Below are 17,128 nucleotides of genomic sequence, written 5' to 3' on the forward strand. Positions count from 1 at the left end.
GACCTTCAACATGTGTATAATCTTTCATGAAAGACATGCTTTATAATGTGATCATGCATAAGTTTTGCATTTTATTCATTCATTTTTATGCATGATTCGTCAAAAAATTATATTAAAAATGTATTATTATCTTTATTTTTTAGAAATTGCATTAAAACTAAAAATATAGGAAAAACACATATTTCAAGCTCTTCCCTATGTTTTTTAGTGTTTAGATTAGTTTAGGACTTTTTTTTATTTGTAGTTTAATTAGATTAGGAGTTTGAATAATTATTTTATTTGGTTTAGCAGTAGTCACTTTTTTTGGAAAACATGTTTTAGAGGAAGACTCTTTTTGAAATTATTCAGACTTCCATAGAAATCATGTAACCTAGAATTTTTAGTATAAATATTATTTTTTTAGTTGCAGCCCACATTTTTTTCTCTTGGGAAAATGCAGGTCTCTTTTCCTTTTTCTCTTCTCTTCCTCTTCCTTCTTGTTCCCAATCGGTTTTCACTCGATCTCTTCCTTTCTCCCTCGGTTTTGTCTTGCTTCTAACGTTTATCTAGCACTGATTCTTCTTACCCCCATCTCGATGGAAGCACGTGCAACTCAAAGGTAAGACCACATTCTTTTTTTCAGCCTCTTCATCGAAAATAGATTGTGAGGTACGTTTCTTCTCCCTCGTTTCTCCATAATTTTAGTTAGATTAGTGTGTCATTGCATAAAGCATGACATATTCGTTACATTTAGTTACATTGCTTTATTTTATTCATCGTAAAAAGAAAAGAAAAAATTTATATATATTTGCATATATCATGTTCAGTATTGTGTATAGTTAGAAAAGGACTGGTTTGTAGATAGCATGCAGTTTGTTATTAGTTCATAGATAGTGTTTTCTTTATTGTTTTGTTTTATGCTTGTTAGTTATTTTTTTTTTAAAAGAGAGCGCGTAGTCACAAACTAGATCTAGTTCCATTAACCAGATCGGCATAGCCATCATATCAGTGTTGCAGTTGGTTCAGGTTAATACAAAGCGAGCTGAGACCAGGCCGGTTCAGCGTGAAATCGTTAGAACCAAATAGACTTGTGAGTCTACAAGCCGGGTTAGATTAAGAAAAAAACAAAAAATAGAACAACACCTATATTTTTTTTTATCTTGCTAAGCATTGATCATTAGGTTATATGGTCCAGACTTGATCATTCGGCCAGTGTGACAGTCTGTCGTATCATGGAGTGAGTGTATTATCCTTATCGAGTTTTGAAACAACATCAATAGCTTATGTGTGATCTGTGCATCATAAGTTGTGGTCTAGGTGATTCCATTGTGTATACGTGCTTTCATTAGGTTGCATAGTCCATTAGTTAAGTCTAAATTATGTGTCTTTTGTTAATATCTTAGCTTCTTTTGTTAATTAGTTAGATTCAATACGTTAGTTAGGTTCATGTGTTTCTTGTTTAAGTAGTTTGTTGATTATAAAAAAAAATCACTTAAGTGAATAATTACATTAGGTTTAGTTATATTTGTTGTTTTAATTAGCTAGCTTGATATTTATGTTTTTACTGTCTGTATTGAGGTAGGAGTTTGTTAATCAAATTGTGCATGTTAGTTTCCTTATTTAATTAGATGAGCTTTGTTTAGTTGTTTTGAAAATAGTTAGACTTAGTGGTTAGTTTTGCATTCACTCTTTTCTTTTCTTTTCTTTTCTTTTCTTTTCTTTTCTTTTCTTTTCTTTTCTTCTTCTTAAAGTAGAGTTATTAATTAGTTAGTTTATTTTATGCATTAGTGTTATCCATAATTTTTGCAGTTTTTAATTAGTTAGTTGAATGGTTAGTTTTAGTTGTTTCCAATTTAGTTACTCGCTTGTAGTTGCTATTAATCTAGTTAGATTGTTAATTAGTTTCATAAATTGTTATTAGTTTGTTATATTAGTTAGTTTCATGATTGTTGATTAGTTTTGCTATTTTGTCATTTAGTATTTTAGTTTGTTACATGTTAGTTCATAGTTGTTACATGTAGTTAGTTTGTTATTAGTAGTTAGATTCTTATTTTTGTGATTTTTTTTAATTAACATTGATTTTCTATCTAATTTATCAGTGTTTTATTCTTGTTTTGTGTTTGTATTTTGCAGAAAAACGGTTGAACGTGTGATAAGCCCTCAAAAGTACTCCTGAAGAGCCTTCTCAGGTTCTCAAAAATCCCCTTTGAGCCTCTCAGGGAGCCCTGAACACTAAGTAAAAGAATATCAAATAAAGGAGAGGCTTCAAAAGGGACTAGAAGCTCAAGCATAGAAGACCCTTTTCTTTTCTTTTTAGCTTAGGATTTATTCATTTTTCCATTTTGGGTTTGTAATAAGGCCACTTAATTATTTTTATTTGTTTAAGCCCTCTTCAAAGGGCCGTACTCTTAGTTAATTAATTAATTAATTCTTTTATTTTTCAAGGCAGTAAAGAGTAGATTAGTTTTATGTGGAATACAAAGTGTTTCTCTTGTTCCTGAGATTGACTTGGACTCTACCACTCGTGCAAGCCTTTTTTTATTATTTGGTGTCCGACTTGCATAAATCATTTTCATCAAAATTATCTTATAAAATCTATTTCATAAAACTTATACCGTAACACTCAACTGACCCATCTGATTTGTACTTCACTTTGTAGACCCATTTGCAATCGATAGGTCGTTTACCTGGTGGAAGGTGTGTAACCGTCCATGTATGGTTGTCTTCAAGTGCACGAATTTTGGCCAATATGGATTCCCTCTAATGATCACACCCTATGGCTTGGGCAAAGGTTTGGGTTCAAGGTTTTTGGTAATAGCTACTAAGAAGGCACAATGAGATAGAGAAAAATTATCATAAGTAAAGTAATGAGAAAAAGGATACCTTATACTTTTCTAGTGAGCACTCAGAGCGTCTGATTGGGGCAAGCAAAATGCAGTGCAACATTTATAATCCTAAAGTTGAGCAGGTGGAGCTTTTGTCCTAGAGGAACGCCGAACAGGAATAGCAAATTTGGGAAGTGTCAAAGGAGGACTCAGAGAAGCTAGAGGGATAGAAGTAGGTGGTGATGAACTTGGATAATCTTGAGTATCAATTGTTTAGAGTATATGGGAGACATCTGATAGAAAATTAGACGATAATATGGGTAAGAAAACGTCTTCAGAGTTAGATGGTACACATGAAACATATTGGAAAGAAAAAATGTATTCATGAAAAATCACGTCTCTGCTGGTGAAAATAGTGTGGAACTCAAGATCATATAAATGGTATGCAACTTGATCATATGGATATCCAAGGAAGACACATTTTCTTGCTCCACTATCAAATTTGTGGGAGTGATGAATATTGTGAGCATAACACAAGAAGCCGAAAACTTTGAGGTGTTGGTAATTAGGACTTTTATGGAATGAAATGTCGTGTGGCATTTTCTTATTAAGAGTTTTGCTGGGAACACAATTTATGAGATAGGCGGCAATCATAATATAGTCTCTACAGAATTTTATAGGGAGATTGAATTGAAAATGTAAGGCCCGAGCCATGTTAAGAGGATCTCGGTGATTGTGTTTCACCACTCCATTTTGTTGAGGGGTATATATACAACTATGTTGATGAAGTATACCCTGATTTCGAAAGAATGTTTGCATATCTGTTGAAAAAAATTTACTCCCATTATCACTTTTAACCTTTTGGATTTGAGTTTGGAATTGGGTTTGGATCATGAAAAAAAATCTTGGATAAGAGAAAAGGTTTCAGATTTAAAATGCATTTGGTATACCCAAGTAGAGCAAGAGTAATCGTCTACGATGGTTAGAAAATAATGTGCACCGAAGGATGGAGTTTGATATCCTCTCCATAAATCAATATGAATGAGTTCAAAAATTGATGTTGAATTAATGAAACTGTTCGAAAAAGAAATACATGATTATTTAGCTAAAGGACAAATTGAGCATATGCCATCAAATTTGTAAGGATTCAATTTATTAGAATTAACGAGATATTGAAAACAGAAACTTGAAATATGCCCATGTTGATAATGCCAGAGATGAGCAGAGCTGAAGTTAGAAAGAGCGACTCCACTCTAGATTTTAATCATATAAAGTCTATTTTGCATCTTACCTACTCCAATCGTCTGCTTTGAGCGACAGTTCTGAAAAGTACAAGATTCATTAGTGAAAACGACATTACAGTGTAAATATTTGGTCAACTTGCTAACAAATATCAAATTGCACTTAAAACTAATAACACATAAGACATCAATGAGAGATATTTATGGATTTATGTTTGCACTGCCAATGTGAGTGACTGGAGCAGATAGTCTAGTAGGTAATCCTATTGGTGGACAAACGATGGTTTGTGGAGAATGTAATAAATCCAGGATAGAAGTTATGTGGTAAGTAGCCACAGTGTCTATTATTCAATAGAAAGAATGAGATAAAAAAACTAGAGTTTTACTTGCTAAATTGGTGTGGGGTTCTAGTTTACCTTATGTCATGATGTTTATGAAATGTTTATAATGTTCAGGCGTGATCTGTGGTGGGGAAGCCTCCTCCCTTGGGGCGCTGAATTCACCCTTGCTCTTGTGTATTATGCAGAATGCAATCAAAAGATGTGCACAGATTAGGGTGTGCTAACTAAAAATCTGATCTCGATAAAGGCAGCAGACCGATTGACCTGAATTGCAGCAAATTAAAAAAAATAGCAACTGACCTGCAGTGGATCCGAGGTGGAAGCTGACCTCAGCGCAAAAAAAAAAAAAGCACCCTGTTGTTGGACTAAAGAACAGAAGTCAGATCAAAGGTTGTTGTTCAGGTCATTTGGGAGGTCCTAGTCCCAATAGCTTTTGGGACGGGGAAAAGCGGGCAGGACAAAGAGCCTCACTACGGCCAGCGGGACACCTTTTTGACGTGGGTGAGGGAGGAGATTCATCTGATCGCACTTGATCATAGTGTTAGGAACACTATATCAAGTGTTGAGATCAACTACGGCAGAGCAAAACTTGGTGTCTGCAGTGGAAACTACAGCAACGATATCTACTAAAAATCAATTGTGGAAGAGCAGTACTTAATGTCTGCAAAGTGGAAATTGCAGTAGCGATGTCCACTAAAGATCAACCGCGAAAAAAAAAACTTAACATCTGCAGTGGAAACTGCAACAGCGATATCCACTGGGGCGTCGAAAAAACCGCATCATTTTACAGCAAAATTTATAGACCCAATAATCAGCAAATTTACCTGCTAAAACTGCAAAAAAATAGAGGAAGAAGATAACGTAATCATAGTACTGCAGGAACGCCACCTGCTAGGTTGATAAGCAGATTCACGAACATCAAGTGATTCAACTTGTTCATGATTTGAAAAAAAAAATTGTAGTATTCCTTCTGCTGAACCACAATCTCTTTTACAAAGAAGGGTGATCAGGTTGACCTTTGCTTTGATACCATAATAAAATATGATTCCATAAATTGATAACACAATTTACGCAAATAAAGAATAGCGTCTTATTTCCTCAGGAATACAATTAAAAAAATAAGATATATTAATACAAGTTCAAAGGGAAGACACATAGTCATACACGGTTGTTGTATCTCCATCAAATCAGTTGGGTTATTGCAATAAGCTTATCATGATATCCCAGCTGAATATCTTATCTCTATCTGCATAAGATGATCACGATAATTCTTATCATGATCTTAATAATATCGATCTAACATCGGTCTATTAGAAAATAATCGTGTGGGCCTACATACGTTGAGCCACACATTATAGATTGTCTCATGTTCAGGCTTAGTCTATGTGATCTAATTTGGTTGGGTCATACGATATTTCATATGGTATGGTACACTATGTGAACAGGCCAGTTCTATCTACGATTATGTAATGGGCGGAATTGGAGATAGACTCCTAATTGGATATAGATTAGGTTATGGTCCCCAAACCTTATATAATGGCTCTCTCTTTGAGGCTCTCTACAACCGAAAGAAGTGATTTAACCCCTCTCTTATAAGGTTTTAGAGAAAGGAATATGGCCAAATATATAGGTTATGAAGAATCATACCCGTCAATGATTTATCAGAGCACTTATGGATTCAGGTACGCTTTCGTATCAAGTTTAGTTTCAGTTTTGATTTCAACGGTTTAATGAAAACATGAAAATCAGTCCTTTTAGTTTTCGATGGATTTACAAATCCAATAATTGGTATCAGAGCAGCATGTTCTTGATAAATCGTTGATTATTCGATTTTATTGCATATATTATTTATTTATTATTGGCGGTGTCAATCTAGTACGATTTGTGGTTGGGTGTTCGATGGCACCGAGATGGGTGGAAAGGGTCATTCGGCCCTTTCCCTTTAGATCACCAAAATGCACAGGTGGGAGGGTCGATCGACCCGCCCCTTCGATTTTGACTGAACAACGATTGGTGTCGAGATAAATGGGTTACTCTCTTTGTGTCCATCGACAGAAAGATAGGGGCAGAGTCACTCGTTCGGGACCTCAAATGTTGGATGGCTGGTCATCGTTGTTTAGTTCCTTCGAACACCGTTTACATCTCAATTGATGATTTTCTTGATGATCAGATGGAAGGTCCGCTTAGGCCTTCCCCAATTTTTCTTTCTTGTCGGACTGTGGTGGGGATCAATTGCTCTGATCGATCACCGGACAATATTGTTGGGCAGCCAATCGATTCAGGTGTTCTTGAATGGGCAACAACTTTTACTATTTGTTTCAACCCTCTAACAGGCAAACATCGACATTCAAATCCTATATTTGTTGGCAGGATCTTGCATTGGATGCAATGTACTCGATCCTTTTAGAGGGTGCCAGGCTATGTCCGGTGAGCATGGTGATACGCGGACCATTATTGATCATACGGTAGGGGCAGAGGTCGTTTCTGGCCATGTAGTCGGTGCTAGGCCATGTTTGGTGAACTCGGAAGTGCCATGGCTATTTTCAGCCTTTCGATTGATGTTGAGCCATGTTTGGCATACGCAGAGGTGCACAAAACATTTCAGCCATCCGGTTGAAACAGGTTCATTTTTTGGTCGACGGAACAGGAACTGGTTCGATCCCCAGTTAACCAAATTAGTGATTATTTTGATGACCTTTTATGACCCTGTCTCACAGGCCGGTTTGGCCATTAGGTGTGGGATGGTTCGATAGTTTTCAACCTGGATGCGTTGCTGAGCCGGTTCGATCACATGTACAGGGTTATTCGAATATTGGGTAAGGCATTAGGTTGAAGCTGGTTTGGCCATTTGATCCTGACTGGTACAGTCTCTGTGCACATGACAGGTTCGGTCTTGTGTCTTACTGGGTACCAACTCCACTTGCACACCAGCCAATTTGATGCCCGATCTGGGATCAAATCGGCATGTGTGTCTTTTAAGGGTGAGGCCAGAAAACCTGGTTCAGCCCCATTCGGTTGAGGGGCTGAATGAGTTGAACCGAGTGTGATACAGTTATTATGTGGATCAGGCCTGGTCAAGACCCAGTTCATTGCACAAACATGCATCTAGGTATGGATTTTTGGGTCTAGTTTGATTCAGGTCATACCGGTTTGGACCCACATCCGGTTGCAATGGGTTGGGTCTGACCTGATTCGGGTCAGACTTGCTTTGGGACCCATAGGTGGGTCCGGCCAGATCCGATTGGCCAGACCCGAGCACTATGCCTTATAAAAAATAAAAAGAAAATAAGGATTTATAAGGCTATTAGGCATGCATTATGTGTCACTTTGGTGGGTTATTTTGGTTATTTTTTGCCCATGCATATTATTGTGTTTGCTTTATTTTCATGTGCACTTATCAACGTATTTGAACCTTGATATTCTTTGATTTGGGGTCCAATATTCTAAACTCAATTGATTGAATCAATACGTTGTCAAAGTAACCTTTGTTGCGTAGATTAGTTTATTTTGGAATATTATGATGTTTATATATTTATGGTTCATGCAAATAGTGATTAGCCCAAAGAAAGATTACTATTTGGTTGAACCCAAATATATACTTTCAGTAATAAATATGTGATAATTATAAGATTTTTCTATGTAAATAACAAGTCGTTATAAAGAAAGGCTCATTATTTGACAAGAGTAATTGACCATGTTTGATTACTGTTTTAAGAGTACAACTTATAAGTTGATATTTTTGTCCAAAGACTAAATATCAATGTTGTGTTGAGTATCTTGTGATGGAGTTTACTATTGTTTAAATATGTTATTTTATGTCATTACCTGTGAAAATATATGTTAATCGTGAGCTTTTTTGTTCTTGATTCAGTTAATACTTTTGCTTCTACGATATCTGCAAATATTAATTTCATCCCTGTTTTGAGCAGTTACAATTTTTAAAACTAAAAAAAATGCATGATTGTTCTTGGATGTATGGATTTGGATCTTGCACTATGAGAAGATCAACCACCTGCTCTTATGGATAAAAGTTTCACTGAGGATAAAAAGAATTCTGAGCAGTAAGATCAGTCTAATCGCATCAGTCTCATGATTATTAAACATGTAATTCTTGAATCCTTCAGGGTCTCTATGTCAGAAGAGGTGAATGCCAAATGTTTGCTTGAAAAAATTGAAAAGCATTCTGCAAAAAATGAAAAAGTTGAGACAAGTACTCTTCTTTCGAGTCTTGTCTAGTATAAGGGCAAAGGGAACATTATGGAGTACATTATGGAAATATCTCATCTTGCTTCAAAACTCACGGCACTAAAGTTAGAGTTGTTTGAGGACTTACTTGTGCACTTAGTTTTGATATTTCTTATTGCTCAATAGATTTAGTTTAAGGTCAATTATAACTGCCATAAGAAAAAATGAACTCTTAATGAGCTCATTTCACACTATGTGCAAGAAGATAATAGGATTAAATAAGAGAAGACTGAGAGTGCTCATTTGGCAGTAACCTCTAAGGACAGTTTTAAGGAAAAGAAAAGAAATATGGAGGCTGCAGTTGACCATCAATCATAGAGGAAATAGAAAAGACATCAGGACTCAAAGTCTAGTTGTTTCTTTTGCAAAGGGGAGGGTCATATGAAGAAGAATTATACCAAGTATCATGCTTGGCGTGAGAAGAAAGGTACGATCTTTACTTTGGTTCGTTTTGAAGTTAATTTGACTTATGTGCTCGAACATACTTGGTGGATGGATTCTGGTGCTAGCACTCATATAAGTGTGTTGATGCAGGGTTGCCTAAGTTGTCGGCCGACAATTGATGCTGAAAGATTCATCTATTTGGGCGATGGCAAAATAGTTGAAGTTGAGACAATAGGGACCTTTAGGTTACTTTTAAAGACAGAAAATTATTTAGATTTGAAAGAAATATTTATTGTGTCGCCTTTTAGGCAGAATTTGGTTTATGTTTTCATTTTGGACAAATATGGTTATTCTTGTTTATTTAAAAATAATGAATTTAAACTATTTCTTGATTCAAATCTTATTGAGATCGGTTCTTTATCTATGGTTGACAACCTTTATTTACTTGATAGTGTTATATCATTTAATGAAACCTTGCATTTAAGTTCTCGTAGTACAAAACAAAAAATTAACAAATAAGAAATTTGCTTTATTATGGCATAAGCGCTTAGGTCACATTTCTAAACAAAGAATTGAAAGACTTATGTCAAGTGAGATTCTTGATTCTCTTGATTTTACTGACTCTCAGGTTTGTGTTGAGTGTATCAAAGAGAAAAAAACAAACATAAAGAAATTATGTGCAGAAAGGAGAATAAACGTCTTAAAATCAATTCATATAAACATTTGTGGGCCTTTCTCTATATTTTTTTGGAATGGTCAACAATATTTTATTATGTTCATAGACAATTATTCTTGTTATGGCTACCCATATTTAATTCTTAAAAAGTCTCAGTCCCTAAATGCGTTCGAATCGTTTAAGGCTAAAATTGAAAACCAACTTGACAAAAGAATTAAGTCCGTCAGATCTGACCGTGGTGGTGAATTAAGTCATTTTTTGAAATGAAAAATGTTTATTTCTTTGAGAGTGTTGAGTTTGTGGGGAGTGATAAAGTAAAAGACATTATTTTTTAAGAAGAGTCACTTTCTCTTCCTACAGTTGTGGTTGATAATTATCATATTTTTATTCATGACATTGTTCTCACAAATTCGAATCAAGGCAATGCTTCAAATCTCCCTATCCAAAATCAAGCTTTTATTCCTACAGTTCAAACTCAACAACCTCAAGAAACACCTCAAGAACCAGTGCCATTAAGAAAATCCAATAGAAAGAGAAGAAGGGTAATATTAGATAATTATATTGTCTTTCTACAAGAATATGGGGGTGATATTGGCTTAAGAGAAGATGATCCAATCAACTTTCATCAAGCCACACAAAGTTTTAACTCTCAGAAGTGGATTAAAACAATGCATGAGAAGATTAAATCCATGAGGGACAATGACATGTGGGATCTTATCCCATTACTTGAAGGTGCAAAACCCATTGGTTGAAAATAGATGTTTAAAACAAAAAGTGATTCAAAGGGTAATGTGAAAAGATATAAGGCTCGTCTTGTTGTAAAAGAGTTTACTCAAAGAAAAGATGTTGACTACACAGAGACTTTCTCTTTGATTTCTACGAAAGACTCTTTTAGGATTATGATGGCACTTGTGGCTCATTATGATTTAGAGATACATCAGATAGATGTTAAGACTGTATTCCTTAATGGAGACATTGATGATACAATATACATGGTCTAACCCGAATATTTTATCTCAGGCGATGCCAAGAAAATGGTTCGCAAACTAAAGAAATCTATTGATAGACTTAAGCAAGCTTTCCATCACTGATATCATAAATTTCATCAAGTTGTCCTCTCATTTGGTTTTGAGATGAATGTAGTTGATGAATGCATATACCATAAGTTCAGTGAGAGTAAATACATTTTCTTAATTTTGTATGTTGATGACATATTGCTTACCAATAATGATATAGAAATACTGTACGAAACCAAGAGATTTCTGACAAAAAAAATTGAAATAAAAGATCTTGATGATGACTCTTTTGTATTGTTGATCCAAATACATCGAGACTACTCTTGGGGTATTCTTCGATTATCGCAAAAGAGCTATATCAAAAGGATTCTAGATAGATTTAGTATGAAGGATTGCAAACCAGGTGATACTCCTGTTGTTAAGGAAGACATGTTTAGTCGCACTCAGTACCTAAAATACGAGTCTAAAATTAAAGTTATGGAACAAATTCCTTATGCATCTGTTGTGGAGAGTCTTGTGTATGCTCATGTATGTACGTGTTCGGATTTAGCTTATATTGTTGAGATGTTAGGCTGATATATTAGTAACCCAGATATGAATCATTTGAAAGCAGTCAAACGGGTTATGTATTATTTGCAGAAAACAAAAGGTTACATGCTCACATACAGGAAGTCAGATCAGTTGGAGATCACTGGGTATTTTGATTCTGACTTTGCGAGATGTCAAGACAGTCACAAATTCACGTCAAGTTATGTTTTTCTATTGGTTGGGGGAGCTATTTTCTGGATGAGTGCCAAGCATACACTCATTGCTTCTTCCACCATGACAGCAAAATTCGTAGCTTGTTATGAGGCATCCAACCATGGGATATGACTACGTAATTTTATCATAGAGTTGTGAATTTTGGATAATGTTGAGTGACCGCTAAAGTTATTTTGTGACAATAATTCAGCAGTATTATATTTTAATAATAACAGGGGCTCATCGAGGTCAAAGCATATTGACATTAAGTTTCTTGATGTTAAAGAAATAGTATAGAATGGTCAGATATCGATAGAACATATTGGCATAAACTCCATGATTACAGATCTGCTTACCGAAGGTTTACCAGCCAAGGTCTTTCACGAGCATACTGTTTGAATGGGTGTCTTATCATTTTATGATATGTTGATTTAGTAGGAGTTTGTATTTGAACGTTTTATGATATAATAAAGTTTCTTTTACCACTTTGGTATAAAGTTAAAGTTTTGGTTTCATTCTATACTCATTATGTTGTGATCTCACCAAGTTTTCGGGAAAGATCAGTTGGAAATAGGCATGTTTGATCACATTGCATGTAATTTCCATACTTCACATACATGGTTGATCTATGTAATTTGGTTATGTCGATATACGTGATCATTGATGGGTTCAATTACGTTATTTGTAATGAAAGTTGTTTTGGTTCTATGTTGACATAATTAATGGACCGAATTGGTAGAGATATCAATTGATAAGACAATATTTTTTAGCTCATAAGGATATAATGTGTGATTATAAGGTTATGTATGTGGCCCAAGTGGGAGATTGTTAGAAAATAATTGTGTGGGCCTACACACGTTAAACTATACATTATAGATTGTCTTAGGTTCAGGTCTAGTATATGTGATCTAATTCGGTTTGGTCATACGATATCTCATATGGTATGATATATTATGTGAAGAGACTGATTCTTTCTACAATTCTGTAATGAGCTCAATTGGAGACAGACTCCTAATTGGATACATAATAGGATATGGTCTTGAAACCTTATATAATGACTCTCTCTTTGAGGCTCCCCTTAATCGAAAAAAAGATTTAATCCATATCTTATAAGATTTTAGATAAAGGAATATGGCCAAATATACAGGTTATGAAAGATCATACCCGTCAACGATCTATCAGAGTACTTATTGATTCAGGTATGCTTCCGCATCAAGTTTAGTTTCAGTTTTGATTTCAACGGTTTAGCGAGAACATTAAAATCAATCTTTTTAGTTTTCAATGGATTTACAAATCCAGCACGGTCTCCTCATCAACAAGAGAAAATAGGACTGCAAAGGAGAAGAGGCAAAAGAAATGAGAAGAAACATTTGTTTCCCAAGGGGGGGTGAACGGGAAACGAATCCATGCATTTTAACCCTCCCGTTTCTTTCATTTGTGTAATTCCACAAAAATTACATGTCTTTCTATAACTTTGTACAAAAACACCTTTTTCCGTGACAAACAAATGGATCCTAACTGTTGGCTTGATGGTAGTCAATTGGGATTGCACCGAGATATTTAGTTGGTTGCAAAAGCAAAGTTAAAAGTTGATGATATTTAGGGATGGTAGTGGGCCGGGGTGGGGGACAAGGTCTCCACTCCCACCCCATCTAAAAATCTGGACCTTCATTCCCGTTTGGGTTTGAATTTTAACCTTCATTTTTGCCTTCATCCTCGTTTCATGTCTTCCATCTCCGGTCCAAACGAGGAGAGGAAGGGTGGGGCTCCATTTCTCCTTGGTCTATTGTCATCCCTAAAGAAGGATGGAGGACGGGGTGGGGCTGGGATCAGGACGGGCAGGAGAAAACATAAGTTCATTCCTGCCTTCATCCCGCACGACTTTTGATTTTAACCTACATCTCTGTTTCATATCCTCCATCCTCATTCCAAATGGGACGAGGTGAGGCCGGGCCCCGATTTCCCCCGATCCACTGCCATCCCTAATGATATTAGGTAAAGACAAGGCAATTTGCGTAAACGTTTGTTTGGGTCAAGTTGGTTCCTCTTGTGGGTAGTAAAATTTATACTTTCTAAGAGAATGACGATAAATAGAAGCAGTGATCACGAGTGAAAAAAAAAACGTGGGAAGAAAACAAAAAGGCAGGGATGCAACGAGAGTGAGGAACTTGCCCTGGAAAGGTGGGCAGTTTTAAAAAGTTTTTTTTTGGGGGGATAGTCAAGTTTTAGAAAGTTGCGCTATAAAGTTGGAGAGATCCATGTTTCATGGGCAACAAAAACACAAGCTTTCCTTGAAGAATGGCTGTTGACCGAGTCATCGATGAACCAAGTCCTTGGCGTCGACGATTTAGCTAGACAGCGCGCAATGGTTTGGTCATGGATGACCAACTTGGGAATGTGTGTGTCACAAGTTCCTGCCCTTATGAGGATGGTGTTTGTAGGACTCGCATGGGGAGTTGAATTGGCCAACTCTGGTGCTCAAAATCCAAGCCCTGCTAAAAAGGCAAATACCCACCCCGCGTAACCTTGGTGACTTCTGAGCCGGTCAACAGTCGCCCCCGCCTTGAATACGCACTATGTAGGTTCGACTAATTTGTTTCAGTGCTCGACTAACTTATTAAAAGCAAGTCCGACTCAAGAGTCGCCCAAAAGAACCAGTTATAGACTATAGTCGAGTCGAGTGAGTCTGCCATGGAGAGTGCTGAACTGAAATGAAAGGCTCGGAGCGCGTGACAGCTTTTTCGTTTCAAAAAGCTGAAAGCGTCGTCCAAAAACAAAAGGAGGAACTTCCCATACATACAACCAGTGACTAGTTGCCGCGTTACGCCTGTCAGTCTCCCAAGAGTCGAACAAAAAATGTTTCTTTGAAAATGAAAGGTCACATCTACCACGTCACGTAAGTCAAGACAGATGAGGACGATGGAATGATCATTATCCTGGGCCTGAGCCTGGGCTTGGGCCTGCCCAAATCAAACGGCGGAAGCCTTCCCCCCGTTGGCTGAAAAGCTCAGCACTATAGGCTGAATGTGAATGTGGAGGATGATTTGACAAAAGCATCCTATACGAACGGATAGCCCAGGACGGAAAACTAAAGAGGGGCAAGTCTGAAGAGAGAGAGATGGATGGGTGTTTTTTCTTTTTATATAGACTAGAGAGATCAGATTTTGGATGATCAAAACGCTTTTCTATCGGTTATGATAAAACACGAAAAAGCAAGCATATAATCCAGCGGACAAAGCAGAGAGGCATTTCTGTCATTCGCTAAAAAACGAGTGAGAGTCATCGTTTTCTCGTTGGGGACGCCCGAAGGAGGGCCCCTAGTTTTCGACTTTGGTGGTGGTGGTGTAAAAAAGTTCTGCACTACTTTTATATATATATATATATATATATATATACCCGGAGATAATGACGAAGTTAGCCTTCTTCTCTTGCACATCTTATCAGAAACACGGTTCCGACGAAAACGAGCTATTGATCTGTAAAATGCATAGAACACGTATGCAAATAGAATGAGCAAAATGTATTTACTCCTAAATCCCTCGCCGCTTACTCTTTCGTCTTCTGGCCTCCTTTGTTCCTCTTTTGCGTCTAGCATTTTCACTCCCACTTTTTTTTATGTCAAAGTACCAGCATTCTCCGTTGGCCGGAATTTTTTGTGCAAGACAGCAAAAGTAGGACGATTGCACTTGGGATAGATGGAACCGATGGCCACGGCGGCAATTTCGTTATTTTCTTCTAACAGACTGTGAAACGTCGGCTCCGTGGAGCGCAAGGAACAAGAAAGAAAAATGCACCAAATCATTTGACTGTTTCGCGTTTCCACCATTTCATATCATATAAACGGGAGCGCTGCCTCAAGAGCATTATAATCAAGAGTCAAAAATATTATTCATCCATGTTCCCTTGGTTCTTTTCGCCACCTACAAAGACTACGTCTCATTCAGGGTCGATCATCAATGGAGACAAGAAAGAAAAAAAAAAGATAACTATTGAACCGTCAGTAAAACCCCCGAAAAAAAAGGAAAGAAAATTAAGCTATCCCTGTAAAACAATTGCCTTCAAACAAACAAACTCTCGTTTCTCGCCTAATCACAACAACTGTTAAAAAGGGGGATTCAGTCCTGAAAGCCGGTTTGCTTCCAAATGGCATTGCGAACCCTACTGAGGTCTCTGCCCTTAAGGGTCCTACCCACGCCCTCGTGCACCGAGAGGGACGCCATCTGAACCCTTGCCACCAATTCGTGGGGAGGGACCATGCTGCCCGCTTCCTCGTCGTCTTCGTCGTTGTCGAACTCGAACCGGCCACCTTTCCTCCTGAATTCCTCCCTCAGTATCTTGGACCAGTCAGGAATGTTGACTGGAGCCGAAGATGTGGTGGTCTTGTCGGCGGAGGCAGAGGGCTTGGCCGGGATCATCCTGGACGACGCCGTCGCTCGCTTGGCGTTCCTCGAGAACTTGATCGGGCTCTTGTACACGCTCTCTTGCTTGCTGTTGCCATTCATCTCCGACGACACCGTGTGCAGGTTCCACACGTCCTCTTCCTCGAACTCGCAAAGGGTCTCCGTGTTCATCGCAATTCCAATGTTCCTCCCAGAAAAGAGCCTTGCCGCCATTTCTCCTCCTCTCTTTTACTCTCTTTCTTTTTTCCTTCTCTATTGGTGAAGGAAGGACGTCGCTAGTTCGAATCTTATTAGAGAAGTCTGATTTCCGATGCTGGCATCCCTCTCCGACGCTTTAAATTTAGGCCCTCTGCTCTGATGCAGCTCCTTATATTAGAGCAAGTGTTGGTGGGGGCCGGCGGGGGGGTGCTAAATCGGATAAGATTGCCCACTTCAACTACGTGCAAGTAATGTTTAGCTCTAGTTGACGAAAATATCCTCAACAATTATAGACGACCTACGCAATAGTTTTTACCGATCGCAGCAAGCAAGATACATGGCCGGCCTCCCGCTAAAGCTTAAAGCTGATTCTTGATGACCATTCTGCCCTCGTCACGACACTCTTATCCGCTACGGAAGAATTCTGTGTGATGGATTTTCTAGTCGATAAGATAACTACGAAACGATCGTCTTATATTTAATAAAGGAAGCGAGGAACAAGGTGGGTGGGTCATATAATTTGTTTCGCAGGAGAAATTAAACCGGCCGTCCCTGAGAAGTAATGCACCTTCCATTCCATTTGGGTCCATCTCATTTGTTAGTTTGCAATTGCCTTTGATATTGACAAATTAACGTCAATCCCCTCCGTACCTGTTTAGTGTAACGTAATCTCCCTCCCTCCCCATTTTCCATCAATAAAAAAGACGAAAAAGATGTCAACGTTTTCAGGAACTTCAAGGAAATCATGCCAAAAGCCTGTTTTGACCGATCTCATCTCCAAAATCCCGACCATCTCCCACAGTAATCCCATGATTTAGGGCTTCAACCCCAAACTGCTTTAAGCTTAATGGTTGCTTAGTAATTTTTTCTTCATCATAATTTAATCATCAAGGAGTTGGTGGCTGATCAATCAGTCATATATGAAAGAAAATATGGAAAACCAAATGTGACACAAAGCAAAAACAACGGGGATTTAATGAAAGGTATTTTGGTAATTTAATATTGATGTTTATCCATTGACGAAAAAGGGTAAGGGGGGAGGGTCGTCATAAATCCCTGTTCACTTTTGTCGTCTAGCGGCG

General features: G+C 37.5%; 1 protein-coding gene across 1 annotated transcript; it reads right to left on the minus strand.

The window, feature by feature from the left end:
- Positions 1-15,419: 15,419 nt before the first annotated feature.
- On the minus strand, positions 15,420-16,204 carry LOC149814002 (protein S40-4-like). Its single transcript, XM_089992081.1, has one exon. It carries the CDS (start codon positions 16,059-16,061, stop codon positions 15,564-15,566), a length of 498 nt encoding a protein of 165 aa, XP_089848207.1. The 5' UTR covers positions 16,062-16,204; the 3' UTR covers positions 15,420-15,563.
- Positions 16,205-17,128: the final 924 nt, after the last annotated feature.

Source organism: Nuphar pumila, chromosome 16 (assembly GCF_984573655.1).
Source record: "Nuphar pumila chromosome 16, dmNupPumi1.hap1.1, whole genome shotgun sequence".
Lineage (NCBI taxonomy): Eukaryota > Viridiplantae > Streptophyta > Magnoliopsida > Nymphaeales > Nymphaeaceae > Nuphar > Nuphar pumila.

Excerpts from the sequence above, each read along its gene's own strand:
- LOC149814002 (XM_089992081.1), bottom strand. The coding sequence starts at position 16,061 with ATGGCGGCAAGGCTCTTTTCTGGGAGGAACATTGGAATTGCGATGAAC.